The sequence below is a fragment of the Pempheris klunzingeri genome, chromosome 6 (assembly GCF_042242105.1).
Source record: "Pempheris klunzingeri isolate RE-2024b chromosome 6, fPemKlu1.hap1, whole genome shotgun sequence".
In the NCBI taxonomy this organism is placed as follows: Eukaryota; Metazoa; Chordata; class Actinopteri; order Acropomatiformes; family Pempheridae; genus Pempheris; species Pempheris klunzingeri.
The window spans coordinates 17046657-17068592 of NC_092017.1; the positions used below are offsets into that span (position 1 = coordinate 17046657).

The window sequence follows — 21936 nt, forward strand, 5'->3', positions numbered from 1 at the left end:
ACCTCCCCTGTCTCATCTTTATATTTCCACCCTTCCCAAATAACAGCGTGACAGAGAATGCCCTCCCTCAGCGGCAAAACCTAAATCTGTCTCTGCCTTAAGCAGTCCATGATGTGGAATTTGTTTTGCTTCCACGTGTTGGAGGAACCCCCAGTCTTGCTTTGCATCACCTACCGCGATCACAGGTTTAAAACTTTCAGATGTTGTGGCTCCTCTGCCTTTCTCCCATTCCCACCCGTTGCCTCTTGTTCACAGCCTGTGATCAGATTGCACTCTCTCCCGTCTTGTTCGCTCTCTCACTTTTCCCTCCCTCCCCTCGGTCTTGCCCATGAGTCAGACTCTGTACAAAGCAGATGAATGTCTTTGTGCTGGCAACTTGCCAGTGGTTCTGGGAGGTAATTTCCCTCAACACAGCCGTCCCACTGTTTATATTTGTCATTTTCTGTTCTCTCCTCCATTCGGAGCAAGCAGTGGTGGGGGATGTAGTAGTGGTGTCTGAGGTGAAGCCTTCTGTGTGGTAAGGTGCTCGAAGATTTTACTTCAACCCCGAAGCTTTTTTCATTTTGTCCTCCATGAGCTCACATTTTCAGGCTGGGAAAGCTATTTAACTACAACCTTACTTTCTTCCAGATAATTAAGTTTGAAATTTAAACCGTATTTGTTTAGTCCTTTTGATCCTCCTGCCTTAACAAGCAAAAATATGTTTTCTCTGTGTGCATTCATTGCTTTTAGATGGGGGTGTAGAAATAGCCGATCCCTTGACTCTACAATAACCAGAGGATGAGGGATTCTTCTTTTCCCAAGAAAATGTGTCTAATAAAACCAGTAATCCCTATTTGGATCTGTCTCCCAGTAAAGAACAGTCCATAGACCAAATATTTTAGCTGAAATATGCTCCCAAATTCACTTTAGTGCCTAAAATCCCATAAGATATTCCATGTCATTCCATCTAAGCAATTATTACCATTATTAAAGGAATTCTGATTCTGATGTCAAATGGGTATTAGTATCTTTAATCCTAGGAGTGGTCTTATACTATAACTCTAATAACTGTCAGAAGTGAGTAAGTGCAATTTTTAATTTGTCATTGCTGGTGTAAACAGCTAGACTCTAAGCTGATCAACTGATTATAAATGGACAAATATGAGGTCACAAAGCCAACTTTCATCGTTCTTATTGTTTTACAAAACACTTTCTTTTGCTTTTTTTTAATTTAGTAACCTCTACTCACATCACAATAAATGCATCCCCCACATTTTTTTGAATGATATCCAATCTTGCTGGCTCAGATTACAACCCTAGCTATCAGATCTACACATTTTGCACTATTTAAAACTGCTGTAGAAAGCAGCAGTTACTGCGCTTGTTTAACGGTTATCAACATTAGTTTTTATTATGCTCTTCTGGAAATATGGAAATTAATGAATAAATGACTTTCTTGCTACTTACAACTCCTCTCGTGTTTCACCTTTGCCAGGCCGTGGTTGATTTTGGTTTAACCGAGTTTAAGTGTTGACAATAAAAGCCATGCATCCTCTTGGTTTGTTTTTAATACAACATTGTCCAGGTACTGAGATGTATTTAGGTGACTGGTTGTAACAGACAGGAAGCAAGCTAATGAGATCTGTTCTCTTACGTAAGGTTACAATACAAGTGCATTAATAACTGCCACAATTACATTTCATGTGGCAAAAATTATCCATAATTTGTTTAGCTGAGCTGTATTCCTGCTGCCTTCACTGACCTTTTCACTATGTATGTTCCTTCCGTGGGCTTCTCTTGGGACCTGTAGACGGAGGGAGTTATGAGGTTGCAGCTGTATCAGCCTCTTATCTCACACCATACTAAATGTGAGGCATGCGCAAATGGCTGTACAGTACATTAACCTTGAGGGTCATACATGCAAAATTAGAAATGTTTACTTAAGGGTTCCAATGATGCCAAAAAGTCATGAGCATATTTTGTGTATGGGTCCATAACCGTTACATTTAATCAGCTTCTTGGATAAATATTTTTTATTATCTGTTAGCATTTCTTTGATTTTTCAAAAGCATTTTGGTTTTTAAGTCCACCACACATTAGGAGGATACTTAAGGCTTGAAATATAGACATCACTGCTCCACTGCTTTTTCAGACTAAACAAATGCTGGATATCGATTTCTTCTTTCCATCTGAGTTCTTCCATTTTGCCATGGTGAAGGTAATTAGCCTGTCTTTTAAATTGAAAAGGTTGGTTCAAGGTAGATTCAACTATTTGAAAAAGCCACAGCAAAGTTTTCTGAAGTTTTGCCTCAAGCTGCTTCAGTCCCCTATTGATTTTAAAAGCCTAATCATGAATAAGGTCTCGGCGTCAAGCTGTTGCCAAAATTCCTTCAGCTTTTTGATAGGTTCATGGGTTAAGACATGAGTCTTGGGACATGGATCAGGTCAAGACCGTTTTAGTTAGAAATGTCTCTGAGGTTTCACAATCTGGCTTGCATCCAAGTATGGATGGAGGGGTATTATCAGACTATCAGAATAGAACAAACTATTCCTGTAGCTGAAATTGAAAGGTGATCTCGATCTCCCGATGATTGCCATTTGTGATCTCAGTAATCCTTGTGAGGTGTTTGAGCTGAGTTTCTAATTCCAAACAGATCACTGAGACACCGGACAACATGTTACATTGATGTACAGGACTAAACACAAAACCTAGTGAAGATTACACTCATTTAGACATCATTTTCAGGGCTTTATTGAGACTATCTATTGGTTTAAATCAGACGGAGGCTTAACCCACATTGTGAACACACAGGCAGTTCTATTAATGCTGTGTTAAATGAATACAGAGGGACTCAAACATCCTGGCCACCTTCTATACTTTCATGCATTATTGAGAGGTCAATGTAAAGCAGTAGCTTTCCGTTTGAATTTGTATTTGGTTTCTGTTATCTGGTTCAGTCGAGTAAAATCTGAGCTAGTAACAGCAGTTGTCTTTGCTAAAGCTGTCAAATCCTTTCATTTTGCTTATGACCAGACAATAGTTTTAAGCACACTGTTGTTACTGTTTTACTATTTTTGTCTGGTCTTAATTTCTCAGCATTGTATCACGAGGCTAATACACTAATAAACTGTACAAGCTGAGGGCCAGGCACAGCTGGGTGATTTATCCTTCTCTTTTTATCTGTTCAATGAGATTTTAATTCTTTGTGGGAAGCTACGGCATCTGCTTCATTGGCAGCGATGTTGGTACCATCTGATTATGATTCTGGGATATTGACTGGACCTAGAATAATCTAAATGGCTAGACTTTGTTCTTATCTTATTTTGTGACTGATTTACTCCCAGTGGCCATTTTCAGCAGACCAAACCTTTCTGTGGAATCCAAAGGCATTAAGTAATCTCAGTAATCAGCTCATCTGTCAGGCCCCGGCAGCACGGCCGTTATCAACACCACTGTTCACATTCTTGGTTATAAAACAGATTACTTCAACCTCGTACATGATTGTCTCCTTTTTCTTTCAAATTAAATAACTGTTAGAAACTAGACTTTTAAATCTTGCAAATCATTTTGTTGGAATCTGGATTGCACCTCATGGGTGCTTTGCAATTTCACCTGGTGACCTAAATCGGTGTTCGTCACTCAGGCTGTGCCCATATCTGACATGTACTGATTGAAGAGTGTCGCATTACTGGGCAGCAAACAGCGCAGTTTAAATGCTAAGTGTTTTGTGAGGTCTCTCATTTAAACCACAGCAAGTCCACTGGAACTGCCTGATAAGCAGTCTCTTGCAGATTTTACTCCTATCTGTATGCTGTTGAAGTGCAGTGTTCTTTCTACTGCAGTCGCATAATTTGCCTACTTAAATTGAATAATAACTTTTCTTTTTTTGTAATGACCAATTAACAAAAATAAATGTAGACCACTTTTTTGCACATTTTGATTAGCATCCCTTAATGTTCACTTCACACTTCATGGTTTATACATTACATTTATCCTCCACACAATATTTCATCAGAAAAGAACATCATCTTTTTTCCAACATCATAATCAAGGGTGTCATTGCTGATGTATCTGTCTCCTTGTATAATGACCACAGCGGGTACAATGCCGTCCACACTCTTGTGCCGTTGTTCTCACTCTTCTGTCTTTTTCAATGTTTAACTTGAAGTGCCTCTTCTTGACTTACTCTCAGTTTCTCTCCCTTTCTCTCTCTGTCTCTCTTCAGAACCCCTGAGCAGTGCCCCAGTGTGGTGTCTCTTTTGTCAGAGAGCTACAACCCTCATGTGCGTTGTGGGGCTGCCATGGCTCTGGGCATCTGCTGTGCTGGGACAGGCAACAAGGTGAGTGCCTCTCCCTTAATATTCCTCCTTTACATCATGTAGCCTTTTTTATCTCACAAACGTCCAACAGTGTGTGATATTCATTAAAAACAGCTTGACATTGATATATTAAAAAGAGGAAATGGCTATAATATTATCCTGTCTCAAAATAAAAGTGTGGTTCTCTTTTGATGTAAATACTGTTTGAGAATTTACCATGTCTGGTTGCTCCCATTAAACATACGATACACAATGGTAAACCATATGGACCAAACCCCCCCTTTGTTATTTTTGTTGTTTTTTTTTTGCTTGTTGTCCCAGTTCCGATATGCAAATAATAAGTTCCTATTTAATGAGATGTCTGCACTACAGCTTACTGTGCTCCTGTCGGAATCTGTGCTCAAAACTGGAATTAATATTCCTTGTAAGGTTGTGTACACGAAAAGCTTAGATGGCATTATTTTCACCCACAAAGGCAACATTGCCCCCTCTGTCCTCATTTATCTTATGTGCTTTCTTTGTGTCTTGGCGTAACATGTGCGTCACTGACTATCAATGCTGCACAAAGGGTTTTTCTTAAAGCACCGAATTGGTGATAATATTCTCTATCCCCTGCAGACGCCACTGAGAAAAGATAATATCACTTTTCTCCTGTCAGATGCCAGAACAAATTATGCTTTGCTAGAATTAATTTATGAAATCACTGTGATGCCGTTGCTCAAAAGACAAGCTGTGGTTATCCCAAAATGATCTTACAAGACAGTCGTCATCTTTTGAACCTCACCTGCTCGAAGACAATTTTTAAATCATACCACAGTTCAGAGTGCTTCAGCCATTATCTTGGTGACTCTATATAGCGATTATATAGAGTGGTATGCAGCTGTTTTACTTGTTGTCTATTGACACCTAATTTTCATGGATCATCAGCACTGAGGAGCTCATGAACTGTGGAAAATTCTTGTGAGCTTTGCTTAATAAAGTGTTCCAAATTGGTACACAGTCACCAGGCTGTACGCTGTCATTACGTTTGGCTTCACTGAAGTCTGAAAAGGCGAATGAAGAGGACAGAAGTAGGGAGTTCTGCCAGTTCCTGAGTCGTCTAACTCTGTGGGCTGATCAGTCTCAGGTGGCATAGCCCAAGCAGAGTCATGGCTCATTGCCCCCTGAGCCTCGAAGCACCAGAGTGAACGTGTTGGACCAGATCAGGACGAAGCATGCTGCAGACCTGATCAGCTCCAAAGCTCCACTGCTTAGTTTTTCCAGAATAAAACCTCGAGCACATTAGGTCCTTAGTGAGAGTAATGATGTTGTGGCAGGAGAAGTGGGTCACCTATTCAGAGGCAGCACATTCCTTTGCCATCATTTATACACCTTGGGCTTTGGATATTTTTACTGGACTGGTGTTACTGATTAGTTTTATTTGTAAAAGGAAAAAACTGCACACAAAAGCTGTTTTGACCATTTGTTCTCAGCGTAATTTATGTTGATCTTTCTTCCATAATGAAAATCTTAAATAGAGCTCAGCTTGTTTAGTGAATTGGCTCAAAGTATTGTTCACCAAGAAATATGTATGCAAACTTTAAACACAAAACAGACATTTCACTGTTTTCCGAAAACTGTCATATGATACAGTTTTATAAATATGTATGAAAATGGAAATTATGTCGTGTGGTCTGCACTGTTGTATTTATTTACACAAGCTTCTAGCCAGTTTTTAGCAGTACTGAATTGACTCTTATTTAAAGTAGAAAGCACAAGCCTGAAGAAAATAGTCCACCACTGTAGATGGATTAAGAGGATCTGAGGCAACCACATTATGTGTCGACCTGTTCTGCTGATTGGGCCTGACAGTAAATACCCTCAATTAAACCCCCCGACAACCTATCAGGAACAGGATGTGGTTGACTGGTGTTGGCTTTACACTCTTGCTTATCATCCCTGTACGTGGCTGTCTCAGCCAGCTGAGCAGAGAGCACTGATGAAACATGGTTTATTTTACCTCCACTGTCATCATCCTAGTTTGTTTCTCTTTCCTCGGCGGAGCTGATGCCTACCTCTGAGTCTGGTGGTGTAGGTTACAGCCATTACTGCTCAGCCGAGAACAGAGGAGAGTGCAGAAATAAGATCAGGAAAGAGGTGGTCCTCCATTATTTTTTTTTTTCATTCACAGTGATCATGGGAGGAAACTGAAGACGGCGGGGGCTTGTTGTAACTGCTGCTCAGTTGTCCTAGGCAACCAGATATGGATGACACTAATGTCATTAATTTGTGTGGTCTGGTTGCCTCTATTGATAATCCCTTTTCCTGTGTTTAACCAAACAAAAGTGACCCTGTTGCACTCATCTGCTGTGGTGGGGATGGTGAAATATGAAACATGTACAGAATAAAAAAAAAAAACAGTTTCAGTCAAATTTTATTTAGCATTTTTTGCTCAGTCACCTGCTTCAAAGTAAAAAATGTTTATGTCCTTCTCAATGTGTTTGTGAGAGATGTAAAACAAAAAATGTGGTAATCATTTTGCCAGCTTCAGCAACCAAACTGTGGTCTTCAGCTTGGCAACCTGCTATTTAGTGTGAGCCAGTGGTGAACTTGGCCTTGAGAGACTACAGGCTACAGAATAGACTGGAGAGGACAGTATCCTAGAAGATTATCATCATTCACTCAATCTTCTTACAAATATTTTCTAATGAATGTCCCACTGATAAAACATGCTCTATTTTATGGAGTGTCTGTTTGCCCCCAAGTGTGTTTTTAAAGACAACGTGGTTTCTTGTGCGGCACCTTTGACAAAGATCTAGAGTAATTGCAGGCTCAAAATAAAGCAGCAATGTTTTTCTCCTAATTTTAATCAAAGACGCAAACTAATCACTGCAGAGACTACTGTGAGCAGTCCTGAAAGATCAATGTCTTTATCCACTTCACCTTTAAGGAGCTGTTCCAACTTTTTCCACTCCAAAGGAATTTAATAGGATCAGCCATTCATTTTTAAATGATTTGGCAGTACATACGGCTGTAGATGATTATTTACAAGCCCCATAAGGGTTGTGGAGCTTGTAAATAACCGAGAAGTAAAGTACACTAAAGGTACACTTTTAAGCAACTTTACCATCTTTTCTATTATCATTTTTCCCTCCATAGGAGGCCATCAATCTGCTGGAGCCCATGACCAACGACCCAGTAAATTATGTGAGACAGGGTGCCCTCATTGCCTCTGCCCTCATCATGATCCAGCAGACCGAAGTCACCTGTCCCAAGGTAAGAGAGAAGTGTTTTGCCCTGCTTTTTTGTTAAAAGTAGAATAGGAATAGGATTTGCTGTGTGGTATTTATGTACAATATTCAAAGTTTGGCCCCCCCCGGCCTTGCTACACACCTACTACCCACTGAGGGCAGGGGCTCTGCACATACAGATACCACCACAGACTTCTAGTGGGTCATATTTTATACTTGAGGAGTATATTTGTATGAATCTATACATGTTTTTGCAACAGTTTGTAGAAATGTATGTAGCACAAAGAAGCACTGCTCTGTTTTTTGTCAGGGTGGCGTGTTGGTTATCTGTCAAATAACAACATGCCTCAGTGACTCTTAAAGTCATGTTCAATACCACTGAGACCAGAGCTTTTGCTAAGTAAAGAGTGAGGGGAAGGAAAAGGGGAAGATCTGATCATAAGCAGAAAGCATCAGAATAGTTAAGATGAAGGGAAAGAAATCTGTGTCACGGAAGACTGTAAAGGGACTTATCCAGGAATAAATGCATGCACTCACCTTTGAAGCACCTCATACTTTGTCATAGACGGTTAAGATTTGCCAGACACATTTTCTAAGACTTCTCATCTGTACAGCAATAGTCTTAAAGCTCAAGGCAGGATTGTGCAAGAGGCAGTTTTTTTTTTTTTTACAAACAGTGGAATGCTGGGAGGTATTACATCTTTGACTGTTTATTTCAAGGTCCCAGTATTTGTAATTTCCAGCTCTCCTTCACAGTAGTAGTAGTAAGAGGTTGTAGGCCTCTTGGATGAAGGTGGTAAATTGGACCAAATTGGCTGATAACTACCCAGCACAGTGTTTACTCAGAGATTCAGTGTGGTTATTGCGATATGCCGTTAGTGCCAAGACTCCCACAGGTACTGCACCATCATCATGGGTGTGGCAATGCTGCTGTGGTTTTGTTGTGATTATTGTGCTGACAGAATAGAAGTTTGACAAATTGCATTACACCCTTTTATAGCCACATTCAAAGGTATGCCTTCCCCATCATTTGGAGAATCTCTGACAAGGTGGCACAGAATTGGCAAAGTGCTTCCTGAAACCCTCTCTGCAGTATTGTGAAGCATTAATTACATTAACTTTTCATTGTTGATTTATGTTATGAACACAGTTAGACTTGCTGAAAGGTGTTTGGCACAGCTCTGTTTCAGTAGTATTTAGTATTAGATAACAAAGAAGTTTTTAAGATTGGAATGTAGCTAGTTTGCAACCATATAACCATGTTTTTTTGTTTTTTTTTTTAATGATGTGGTTCTTCAGAACATGTTTTCCCTCACAAGCACCTGACTGAATATAGAGTTGCAGTATTCTAGTTTAAATTGACAGCCATTGCTGTAAATTAAGGTCATATAACAAGTTCACATTTTGACAATTTTATTGGATTCAAAATTTCAGTAACAAATGGTTGGCCATTGGTGGCTCTCCAGCAGTTTTGTGTTGTACATTAACACACTTTTCTCCCCTCACTATTTTAGGTGAACCAGTTCAGGCAGCTTTATGCAAAGGTGATCAACGACAAGCATGATGATGTTATGGCCAAGTTTGGCGCCATCCTGGCTCAGGGAATCCTTGATGCAGGTTAGTTTCTACACAGAAGTGCACAGGACACATTGACTTGTTCATACAGGCTGGTAGTCTGTAAAAGACACCAGCTTGATCTCCTTAGTCGGCAATGAGTTTATCCATGTCTGTCGCTGAGCAAGAGATCAAACTGGCATGTGGTCCTGTCTACCTTTGTGCCTTCACCCCTCCGGGGGATACGAAAAGACTGAAATTCTTAATTACACTAACACACGCTCAGTGAACTACCCTAACTGTAAGGTGGGTTTGTGGTTTTGTGTGTGTGTGTCTTAATTTGAGTTCCTTTACGCTCAAGCAAACACAGAGTAACCCTCTTCGGTTGACCACCCGTGCACTGTGTCTCTGGAACAGCTCATGCTAAGGTGCATTAGTGCCTGGCGTTCCTACCTCGGCTCTGTTCTCAGCCATATGGCCTGTTGGTCTCCCCCTGGTGATTACTGTTTGTCTGATAGTCTCTGTGTTTGTGTGTCTGTGCGGGTGTTTGTGGACACAAGCATGCAGCGTGTGTTTGTGTGTGTGAGGTCCTAGAGAGCTGCACATCATCACATGGAGAGCTACACACACTCACACATAGGCCGAGCACACCCATATTCACGTGTATACACAAACCTTCAATGCAGGCAAGAGCAGAAACCCATTTTCTAGCACTAACATAAAACCCTGTATGCTACACCAGAAAGAAACCAGCTCTGTTTACACACTGCTGTCTAAATACACTCTCAGGTGTTGCAGCTTACACAAAATGAAGCCTATCTCAAGTATTTGCGCCGTCACTTCAAAGGATAAGTGCAGCATATGTGTTTTTGAGATGTTTTGTCTCATGAACGTTTTTCAGTGGTTATAAAATCGCCTCTTGGTTAACTCCTCCCTTCTTGCAGCACCGTTTGATGGTTATTTTGTTCTGAGCAGATAAGCCATCTTGATGGCAGGCAGGACCTCAATCATATATCAGATCAGGCACATTAATGGTAATAAACTCAGCAAACATGCCAAGATGACCCTGCGTGAGACCATCCAGACAAGCCCTGACCGCCGGTGTCATTTTTCATATAGCAGACACTCTCCCTGCCCTCCCTCCCCGCTCCTCATGCCAAGCTCTCGGTGTTTAACTCATGTTTTCACTACAGTTCAGTGTGTAGCTCATAGTTTAAACACACTACTCCCATTCGAATGTCACACATGCTCAAGCTTGTGTGGTGCGAATGTTTTCAAGGCGTTTTTTTTTTTTAGGTGCACGAGTAATTGTATTTCATTTGACAGGCGGAAGCGTTTACAGCTTGGTTTCATGATCGCTGGTGCTCATTACCCAGGAAATGTCAGTCTCTTTTGCTCATTCTCTCACACTCTGTCTCTCACCCCTACATCTTCAGCCTAGCCCCTATTTGCAGACTTGCTCTCACTGATTGATACAGTCCATTAATTAGCTTTAATTAGCAGCCTCTCCCTCATACACATATAAAAACATGCCCTATCAACTGGATTCGGATGTTTTATCTTGTCAAAGTGACACAGCAAGCAGGTTTATTGTTGATACTGTCATATGACACCTTTTGGGGAATCACGCCTATCCCTGTGCCTCACTCACAAGCTCCCTGGAATGAAAATTGGCCCACCAAACTAACAGTTGGCAAAAACAGCAGAGCCAGTCAAGTGCTCTCAACCTTTTCTCAAGTTTTTAAGAGACTCTTAAGCACCCAGTTGTGGTGTAGCGAGAAAACTGTCTGACTCATTTCTGGCCAACATTCAGTCTCTGGGGCTGTAGTGTCTCAGCTCTGGTTCAGATGTCAAGATAAGGCTTAATTATTAAATCGTCTCAGTGACTTGATAAAGAAGTTGGTGCAAAGCAAAACAGCAGATGATTTAACTGATATTGTCTGGATAGATCAAATTTTCCGAGGATAGGGGTAGGGTCGGATACTCCCTAGTATCCTACCCTTAGTCTTGTGGAAAGTTTTACTTTTCATCCCTATAGACATGACAGATTTTATCCTGGTTGCCTCCTATCTTCTCTTCCTCCCCCTCCCTCAGTCTTCCCTTCTACTGTCCCTCCTTTCCGTTTGTCCCAGAAAGGCAAGAGAGATCTGTTATGCTTTGGTATTGGTATCAGAACAGTGGAGCTCAACAGAAATCCTCACGTAGATGCATATACTCTGAAGAACATTGCTCCCTTTTTTGTTCCCTCATTCAAATAAATGCGGTGGACAAACCTAGAAACACCTCTTAGTATTGAGCAATAGTGAGGAGGTAGCAAACATCTTAATCATTACATCTGGATAAAACTGAATTAAAAGCAGATTTACATCTTTTTTTAAAATAAACTTTTGTTAATAATTCAAGCTGAAAATGAGCTCTGTATGGTCTGTAACAACTTTAGCACAGCTGGTAAAGGCATCTGTAATTTTCAGGACCGCTGACACTCCTCTTGCAATGTAGATGAATTATTAATCTCCTGTGTAGCTCACATTTAATGATAATGAATGAAGTTTATTTTTGAAATTTTGAATGCAGGATGCTGTAGACAATGCATTCCTGGGTTCCAGTTTGTTCTTGTGATATAAATCCTTCCTCGGGATCAACAGATCAGACAGGTTGAAGGCAAAAGACAACGCTGTCAGGGTGGTGACCATCCTAGTCTGTACCCTCATTGACCTGCCTCTCCCTCATGTTACAACTCTTGTGCCAAGTTGAGATGGGTTGGATTCACGGTTAGTATGATTAAAGAGGAAAGCAATCATTAAAACAAAGAATAGTTTGGCTCCAAGTTAGTACCATTTATTATTTGTATTTGTTCAGACTAGTATATAAACTGCAAGGTTATTGTCGAGTGCCATGAGGTGCAAGCCTTCGATTCTCATGTGACCAAACCTACATCTAAAATTGTGGGGTACATTTTTCTACCAATAGTGACTTTGTCCTCTACTGAGCAGTATGTATTTTTAACCACTGAGTATCAGGGTTTGCTTCAGGTTTGCTCCTTGTGCATACTCCTTTTCAGCACTCTAATTTTCTGACCATGCATGCTCTTTTCATCCCTGTCCTGATTGCCCTTAATTCAAAACTCTGCTATTTAAACTCAAAGTTCAGTCTGTGCGTAGTGCAGCAGCAAGTAGAAGTGGTGCAGAGGTTTGTAGTAGCCTAGAAATGTGCTAAATCCATGATAGGAAAAAAAGATCTTAGTAAAACTCTTAACATTGTGGAAATGAAAAACGTTAGAGGTCACAAGCAGGCATTTTACGCATGAGTAAATAATATCACATGATAGTGATCACTATCACACACTGTATGACTGTATGGGAACAGAATAATTGTTTTATCTATATCAAAATCACATATTTTCAAATTGTGCTATGATATGTTTGTGTGCTTTTTTTGTTTTGTTTTTTAACCGATGCGTCATCTGGTAAATTACCAATATTATGTATGTCTGTTGCATAATACTGAAACCCTCTCTGTCTCCTCTGTCCTCTGTTGTCCAGGTGGACGTAATGTGACCATCTCTCTGCAGTCCAGGACGGGTCACACTCACATGCCGTCAGTGGTCGGCCTGCTGGTCTTCACTCAGTTCTGGTTCTGGTTCCCCCTCTCACACTTCCTGTCATTAGCCTTCACACCAACTGCTATAATCGGCCTCAACAAGGACCTCAAGGTAATGAAGTGACTAGACTTGCTGTTATGTGATGGAGAAATGTCATGTGTATATATTTTCCATTTAGCAGTTGAATTGAATTGAAATATGATATTGTCTATTTATATTGTGCAAGCTTTATTGTGTTAATGCAAAAATTTAATTTCTCAAGGGACAAAGTATGTTTGCTAAGTGTAGCTGATAAATTTGTATTTGGCACTCTGCTGGTGACGGTCGTTACCAAGGCAAGAAGCTAAATATTTTCTGCACCAAACAGTCTATCCATGAAAAGGCCCTCCTGACTGCGGGCCTGTTCTGGCCCACGTACACTCGCACACTGATGCCAAAGGTCTTAAACTGACATTAGATGGGTATTATCACTTCATTGCTATCAGGAGCTTTACAAGGCGCTGGCAAATATACTTGGTGTAAAGCCCCCGAGTAATACACCAGGGATATAGTGCAGAAGGAAGGTGGGGGCAGCAGGGTTTTACATACTTGGGGCTGCACCCGGCCAAGGCTCGCCAGCACCTGTTTAAGTATGCAGCAGGAGTCTTCTGAGTTTTCCTCTCATGAGTGGCCAGAGAACATCCTCATCATTTACCAGTTTTTTTAGCAACAAGCTTGTACGTTGGCTTCCAAGAGAACAGAAGTTACCCCACAACCTCACTGCTTCTTTATACGCCAGTGCAGCTGTAAAAAGGCTGAATTATGAGGTGATTAAAAAATGGTCACATCTTGTGCTGCGGTGCTGCTCTGTTGCACCATAGAGACCGTTTAGTCATCTAGTTTTCACTGTTATAATTCAAAGGCTCACACTGAACAGAAGGCACCTGGTGCTGCTCTGGCTGGAGATCTTCTTCTATGTTTGTCCTGCTAAAGTTGACAGCACTTTTTCATTCAAGGTTAAACCTGCAGCTAATGGGTGAGGGACCTTTCTGTAATAAGTGGTTTTCCTTCAATCCAACCAGTCAGATGTAAACTTAACTTTAGAATCTAGCTGTTTCCAGTGGAAAAAAACTTCCTGTAACACTTCCTTCTTAGTAAAAGCCTTTTGAAGTGTCATCTGCAGTAAGAGCATAAGATCCCAGAGTTTTTGACCTCTAGTAGTGCAGTGGAGTTATTTTTCTATGAGTGGCTCCCTGTTTTGTCAGCACCATAAGTCAGAATGATTGTACCACTCTGAATTTATGGCCTCGTTGCTAATATGGCTAAAAATTAAGTTTTATCAGTGGATTTTTGTCTGGCTTGACTTTCTAAACAGATGCAGATGTGACGGATAACATGGCCGGATTATGTATTTACTTACTAAACATCCTCTTTTCTTCTGTCTCCCTGTTCAGATGCCTAAGGTGCAATACCGTTCCAACTGTAAACCCTCCACCTTCGCCTACCCACCGGCTCTGGAGGTTCCCAAAGAGAAAGAGAAGGAGAAGGTGAGAGCCGAGGAGCTTCGGCGCCACAACAGATCAGCTTATTTTGCTTTCCTTTTTCTGAAATTATTAGTGGAGGAAATTTGACCTCGCTTTATATTGATTTGTGAATAATTTAGAACTCTTCCTGTCAAACTCATCATTTTCTTGCCCATTATATTTATTATTTTAGCATCTCTGGCCTTTTTTTCCTCAGTTGCTTCTTTTCACAATCCTAGATGCTCTTGGAGAATATAATGAAAGCAGCGTTTATTTTGTGGTTGACTCTTTTTGTACATTTTAAACCATGTTTGTAGAAGCCTGAGTGTCTATGGTTTTGTTTTACACTGTGGTAACGTCTCTGCTCTCTCACTCTCTCTGCATGGCAGGTATCCACCGCCGTTCTCTCCATCACGGCCAAAGCCAAGAAGAAGGAGAAGGAAAAGAAAGAAAAGGAGGAGGAGAAGATGGAAGTGGTGAGTGGAAATGCACAGCCCATTTTATTTCCTCGTTTGTTTTCCATTGTGAAATTACAAGAACGTACCTACGTTGCAAGTGATAGATTTTAGTTTTGTTAGATTTCTAAGAAAGGATAGGTCGAGGTAGGGAGGTGTATCGACTGTACAAGATCTAACATCTAACACTGTATAAGATCTAACATAATTAAAACAAATGCCTCCCTCCAACATATTTGGAAGTAAAGTTTTTCAAGAATTTATTACATTGTTGGACTCTCAGACTGCTTTGAACGTAGTGAGATGCCACATAATATTCAGGTGTGTATTCTACAGTGCATAATAACTAGATCATTTTAATGACTGAACATTCTTCGAAGTAGACCACATGGCAGTGCAGCCACATTACACACTCCACTGATTACCTTCTGGTGTACAGATAAAATCATACCTAACTGGACCCTTACGGGGTATCTGAGGCAGATCTATACACAGAGTTATATGGTCTCTTTTGCTCTTTGACATTAGACCCACACCAACCTTTTATTTCTTTTCTTTAAGTCTGTTTTTAGCATTTTCACTCACCCACACCCAGTTTTAAGTCAGTATAACTTTCGCTGGGATTTTCTCGGGGCATCAGCAGCATGTTCGATGCCCTCTGCCACGTCACACGATCTTGGAAGGCCTGCTCACATCTCAGATGTTTGATTTAATTCGGCTTAACTTATTTAGAGGGCGGTTGAAGGGGAGGTATCCACTCACACTGGGATCAGATGGTTCAAAACTCACTTTACTTTACTTTTACTTTTTTACCCTAACACTCAAAAATATGTTGAGTAGAATGATTGAGAAGCAAATGAAAATGCCACAAAAGATAAACAGGATATTGATGTTATATACAGCATTATAACACTGTAGAGCTAAAACAATTAGTAGAGTAAAAGTATCATTTAGTCATTTAGGGCATATCTGATATAAAAATTGTCTTGGATTCAAATAGTTTGAACATTATTGGGGGAAAAAACTAACAATTTGAACAGTCATTGAGACGTATTAATCAATGAATCTTAATTTTGAATTTGGACAAAATGTGTGCGCTTATATAACATTTGATACTAACTAGGATCCGAATATTTAAATATTTATCGGTGGCAGAGAAACAAACTGCTGTTGGTAGTGATATTAAATCTAAACAGGCAGACACAGGCAACACTCAGAGGACGAAAAGACAGTCTCAATATTTCAGAACATCTGCAGGGGATGATGAAGTTTGGTCTTGAAATACAAAACGTGTGTTTTTTTTATTGTGAGCTCCCTTGGCACCTTCTGTCCTTGAGTGTCTTTATGGATTTCCAGTGTCTGCCTGATAGCCCAACAAATCACTGGCTATCAAGGGCACCAGAGCAGGAAAGGACTGAATCACAGAAAGGAGGAAAACTAGAATTTATTACTCACAACTCCTCCAAACTGTCAAAAAGGGTAAAATTTGTACTAGAAAAATAGATTCTGATTGAGTTGTGATTGTGATATGTTTAAACTTATATTTATTTACAGAATAAATGAATAGTTATGATATTTAAGAGAAAGCAGTAAAAATATGAACCCCAGAAACCGAGGAAGACTCAACAGTTATTCAGCAGAAAAGAGAACATTATATGGAAGAAACATTAAGAAGAGTAAACTCAGTAGTACTGATGCAGAAAATACTGCTTCTCTGTCACAGGAGGTCCAGGAGGGCGAGAAGGAGAAGGAGAAGAAGGATGAGGAGAAGGAGAAGGAGAAGAAGAAAGAGGCAGAGCCCAACTTCCAGCTCCTGGAGAACCCAGCCAGAGTGATGCCGGCTCAGCTCAAAGTCCTCATCATGCCCGAAACCTGCCGCTACCAGCCCTTCAAACCGGTAACAACACACATCTGTCTTCCTCTGTCTGTGTGTGTGTGTGTGTGTGTGTGTGTGTGTGTGTGTGTGTGTGTCCCCAGGCCTTTGCAGAAAGTCTTTAATTTTTTTAATAAAATTGTCTGGACATTAGTATTGTTGAGTAAAAGGTAATCTGAGGTTATGGCATCTCACTCAAGAGCTATATATCTCATCATCATTTAACGTTTGACTTTTACTGAAAATAGCAAAACAAAGGAGCCACATCTAACTGTGTGTCCCACTCTGTGTATTCTGGCAGCTTCTCATTACAAACAAACACAACGCACCAACTTCTTTTTACTCTCTGGTGAAGCAGAGAAATACCTGCACCTCCACAGTGACGGACATACTTGTCAGCATGGTGACTTAATGATCTTGCATAAATACATACATGTATATGTGCTGTTTATACCGACAGGTTGTAATATTGCTTCTGTCGTATTTCATGATCAGCCGATGAGATATTTTCCTGCTGTCTTAAACATCAAAGGTAATTGTTAAAGTCATGTTTATAGTTTTCCTCACTGGTAGGCAGATTAGACCAAATGTGGTTCAAATAAGGTGTTAAATGTACTTATTTTTGTTAAATACACCACCATAACGTCTGAGTTCTTGGGAGGCACCTGAACTACAACATTCACACACACCGTAACATCGGGAATGTACTAAACATCAATTTAATGATACTTAACTGTGTAATAGCATCTCAGAGAGGAGGTTTGCACAAGTTCAGGAACTCCCCTCTCTTCAGGCCTATAAACCAGACGACTGCAGTCCTGCTGTAAATGTTGACAGTTTTCAGCAGTAAATGGCAGGACGACGAACAGTCACCCAATGGGCACTTACCCCAGTCCTGTAAAGGGGAAGTACTGTTTGATTTTCTGTCCAGCAAGCGAAGCTCAGAGTCTTACAATGTACGACTTATTGTATCAAGTGCCAGAATGGTGTCATAGCTTGTCTCAAGTTTTGTAATGCTGCTCTCCTTTTACGGCTTTGTTTTTACATCCAAAGACAGATTTAGGAAGTGAAGAAGTTTTATAGACTTGTATTGAAATCTTGCTCTGATAAGAAGTTTCCTCTCTTTAATTCTTCATTTATTTTTTTCCCCTCAGAATTTCTTATTAATCTGCCCTTGTTTACTTTATTCATGGTTGTACCACATTAACAAACTGAAATATTGTATAGTTTGGATTGTGCGTTGTTAAATCTGAAATTTGAGATACATTTCTGAGGGTTAACCGACCAACATGGGCCACTTCCTTTGGGCACCACACTAGAGGCCCCCAGTGTGTGTCCAAGAGGAGGGAGAGGGAGTTCTCAGGTCTGTTTTGTGGACCTGACAAACCTGGTAATTCAAATTGCTACTAAAAATGCTGCTCTACGGCTAAAGACACTAATGTCTGAAACAACATATGGTTGTCAAAAAGAAAGATCAAAACAACAGGAACACTTGCCAAGTTGTGCTGTTGTAATGGTCAGCCACACAGCACTGTGATCGGCGGTCATCACCGGTCTCTTCTGATCCACTCGGCTATTACACTTTATGATCAACAAACTCGGGATCCGATAAAACCTGGACACAAACCTGTACAGGTCCCGGATCAGGTCTTTGATCCTAAAGGTTGGGCAGACCCATGAAGTCCTTTCCCCCACACCCTCACATCCTCACAGGGCTGAAGGCTACAGGTTCATCATGTGGTGAAATAAGAGCCTTACAAATTAAATCTTGAGGTGTTGTTAAATGTGCGTTATTTCATAGACTCTCTGCACTGTACCCTAAAATCTAGTTTCAAAGCCTTTTATTATCTTGTGCTTACACCGAGCGTCGTCTTAAATAAATTTGTGCTTAGTAAAGTCACCACAAAATAATTACTACTTACTCACTCGGCTCATTTTTGCCTTCGGATCCCCTAGAGGGTGAAGCTGGCTCTGGGTATTAAACAGTGTTTATTCTTTCCAGTAGGATTAGAGCACTTCAAGAGAAATTAATGTGCTGCGTCGCCTGCTTTCTGTTTCATCATTATAGTTCAGCACTTTGTAACCGAGTTAAGTTTAGTTCCAGCTATTACATAAGCACCAGGTTCCTCGTCAAGAGTGAAGAGTGAAACGTAAACACTTACAGTGCATCTAGGCCTGTTGACTTTGAGTGAGGATAATTAAAACCGAAATATCTGTAGTAAATCAGCATGTTGTGGCACTCGGCCTGTTCTCTGTATACTAACGGAGATTTTTCCTGTCTGTCACCAGCTCCATACAGGCGGGATCATCATCATGAAGGACACCAGTGAGGAGGAGGAGGAGCTGGTAGAGCCCGTCTCTGCTCACGGCCCCAAAATCGAGGAGGAAGAGCAGGAACCAGAGCCCCCTGAGCCCTTCGAGTACATCGATGAGTAGAAATGCTCTCACAGCAACGGTATGCTCACAGGAATCATTCCTGAGCCTTGTTATTCAGTCATAACTGAAGCAAACCTGAAGTGTCTGCTGATGCTTTCCACTCTGGTCTTGTTTTTGCATTTTTTGGCACAGACAACTTGGCTGCAGGTTGTGCGCCTCACCTGCTGCTCCACAGTGTGTGTGCAGCATCTTCCCCAAAAGTTTTTTACCACTGGATCTAAACTTAATCTTACGTAAGATCTTAAGATATGACATTGTATTTAATAAATGTGTTTTTCCAGAGATATTCTGTCCTGACTGTATCAGAGGGTGGGAAGAACTATATCTGCCTTAATTTTTATTACATCTAAGTTGAAGCTGGCAGACAAGCTGGGGACACACAGGAGGTGGAGGCGCTGCGAAGCGCCGTCATTTGTCAGTTCTTCGCCAAGCAATAGTCTGACTTCTCACATCAGAGGCACATTTCTCCATGGCGGTCGATTCTGCTCCTTTTATAATCACATATTGAGCTGATCTTACTCAATAACCTCATGAATTTATAACTTGCAGCTCTGTCTCCTGTCCTCCTGTGTGTGTGTGTGTGTGTGTGTGTGTGTGTGTGTGTGTGTCTGCTTGTCTCTCTCGCTAAAAAGACAAAATCACAAACAGCGCTGATGGTATTTTCAATGAATATAGAGGATGGGCAGATTTTGATATTTCATCGCATGAGGGGTTAAAAATTGGGGGAATTGAAACTCAAAAGTCATCATCAATATCCTTTAATATCATTTGCCGACCATCACTGCAGATCCCTTCCTATCTCAGCACCCCGGCTGGTGAGTGAAAGTACAGTTAAGATTCCATATAATCCCGTGTCACCCCTCTGGCTTTAACGCACTTCCACAAAGCTCTTGGGCTGCTTTTACTGGAAGTAGCGTTATGTGGTAAACCACAATGCAGGTCTGTGCTGTTGTTTCAAGACTACCCCAGTTTCACCCGCCACTGCCTGAGGAATGTAAACATCGCTGCCAGCTCAGAGGGCAAACCTCCTCTCTGTACCTGCCAATGAAGCAGGATGCTTAATGATTCCTGGCTGCTTGTTGTGTTTGTGTTGGATTGGCTGCAGCCTGCCTCCCATGTAGCAGCTTGCTGTTGCGTGTGATGAGACCGATGAGGTGTCAATGACCAAATTAGGGCCTCTGGGCACACTATGTCATCTCTTTATGAGGTTCAAGAGCTGTGTGACAGATTAAACACTGCAGAGATTATTGTTGGGCTGACTTCATGGCTGAGGTCAGCCCGGCAGCCGAGCGGAGTCGTTCTACACGGTCGCAGGTTTGATGCCCAGAAAAGAAATGTGTTCATCAGTCACAGCAATCTGTTCTCTGCTCCTTAAGCCTCTACATAGTTATGGTCCATCCACACTCTTGATCTACCTGATGGGAGCTCCTGTCAGGACTATTTTGGTGTGTACAGACTGTGTTTTACTCTCCTGTCAGCTCAGAGTGTGTGGATTGTGATGGCAGGGGCAGAAATATTGTTTTACCTCATTTGCACGTTGTGCCTGGAAATGCTTTCAGAACTATAATCCAAATTATTATTCCTTTATTTCTTACAGTGAACATGTCAACATAAATCATGGCCAACAGTAGCTGGATGCCATTTAGCTTTGCGCGTGTCCGCATGTAACTTGGAAGACCAAAATAAATAAAGATCGATTCAGTTCAAAACTCTCCACAGCTGACGGAGTAAATCATCAACTCATTAGTATTGATGTAACATGATCTAATCCACACTCAAAGACTTTCCTCACGTCTTCATCAGACTCTCTTATATCGATTAAATACTGTTGTTGCTGACAGTAAGTGGGAGTCCAGCACTTTTTAATTTGATCATGAATCCCATCAGCTCAGCAGACACAATTATAGATTAATTCTGTGCAGTGGAGGCTGATCAGCATTTAATGCTTTCACGGCGTTTGGATCCTACATGCAGCACCTGTAAACTGTTGTGAATTGTCACCTCATATTTACTGTATCAAGCAGTTTCTGTCGAAGCATTTGTGTCTTCAGTAAATCACTTCTAACTATCGCGTTTTGTGTGTTTGTTTTTTTTTCCTCAGGCTTCAGGAGAAGTGAGATCCCAGCATGTCGGTCCAGCGTCTCCCCTCTGACCATCCATCTATCCATCCACCTCCCTGCTTTACTTCCTCTTTTACACGTTTCTTTCCTGTTCTGGCTCCTCATTCGCCAGACGGGGAATGTTTTACATTCTCAAATTGTATAATTTTCTGTCCGTACAATAAAAAATGATATATATTGGAGACTGGAGAGTGTGTGCGTGTGTTTATTTGAGTGGATATTTCACCAGGCGTGCGATGGGGGAATTTCTCTAATCCCATACATTTAGACTGGTTTACATTTTCAGCACTCAGCAGCAGCTGCTACAGTCCACCCAGCAGTCTGTCTCTGTACAGTGAGCCGAGTCTACTGTATACACACTAAACAAGTGTGGATGGCAGGGGGAAGGAGTTGGCCTTCAGTAGAATAACTCTGCCCTTAATGTCAAAAATCTGGAAAACTGTAAAAAAAAAAAAAAATCTGCCCTTGATGTTAAAAGTGTAGAATCCATTTGGGAAAACTGGAACTCATTTTCTCCGTTTGATCACTTTTAACTTTCGTGTTTACTTCGACCTCAGATTGATTCAGTGACAGTTATGTGAGATTTCCCGTCCTCTAAATATTTGTTCATGCAGTTCTGATTATAAGATTACAATATCAACCGTGTGTGTTTGTGGCCTCTTTATAAGCACAAATCATTAACACTTCAGACTAACTTTCAACACTTTTAACTGAACTGTGTAATATTTTCCTCTGTGTGTGTGAAAGGCCCGTCATTAGTGAGCAGTGAGCGCCGGCCCCTCTTTTTAACAACTGCTTCTTGCAGGTAAAAGAGGAAGTAAAATTAGCATCAAATCAAATGGAGGTGGGTGAACCGGAATCTG

General features: G+C 41.0%; 1 protein-coding gene across 1 annotated transcript in view; it reads left to right on the forward strand.

Annotated features, from left to right (window-relative positions):
* Nucleotides 1-21255, forward strand: part of psmd1 (proteasome 26S subunit, non-ATPase 1) — a 38577-nt gene extending 17322 nt beyond the window's left edge. The window contains exons 17-25 of the mRNA XM_070832352.1: nt 4209-4323; nt 7441-7557; nt 9047-9149; nt 12629-12798; nt 14121-14213; nt 14579-14665; nt 16368-16541; nt 18807-18972; nt 21055-21255. Of these exons, the coding sequence (XP_070688453.1) occupies nt 4209-4323; nt 7441-7557; nt 9047-9149; nt 12629-12798; nt 14121-14213; nt 14579-14665; nt 16368-16541; nt 18807-18953 (1006 nt within the window). The 3' untranslated portion in view covers nt 18954-18972; nt 21055-21255. The remainder of the gene's footprint in view (nt 1-4208; nt 4324-7440; nt 7558-9046; nt 9150-12628; nt 12799-14120; nt 14214-14578; nt 14666-16367; nt 16542-18806; nt 18973-21054) is intronic.
* Nucleotides 21256-21936: the final 681 nt, after the last annotated feature.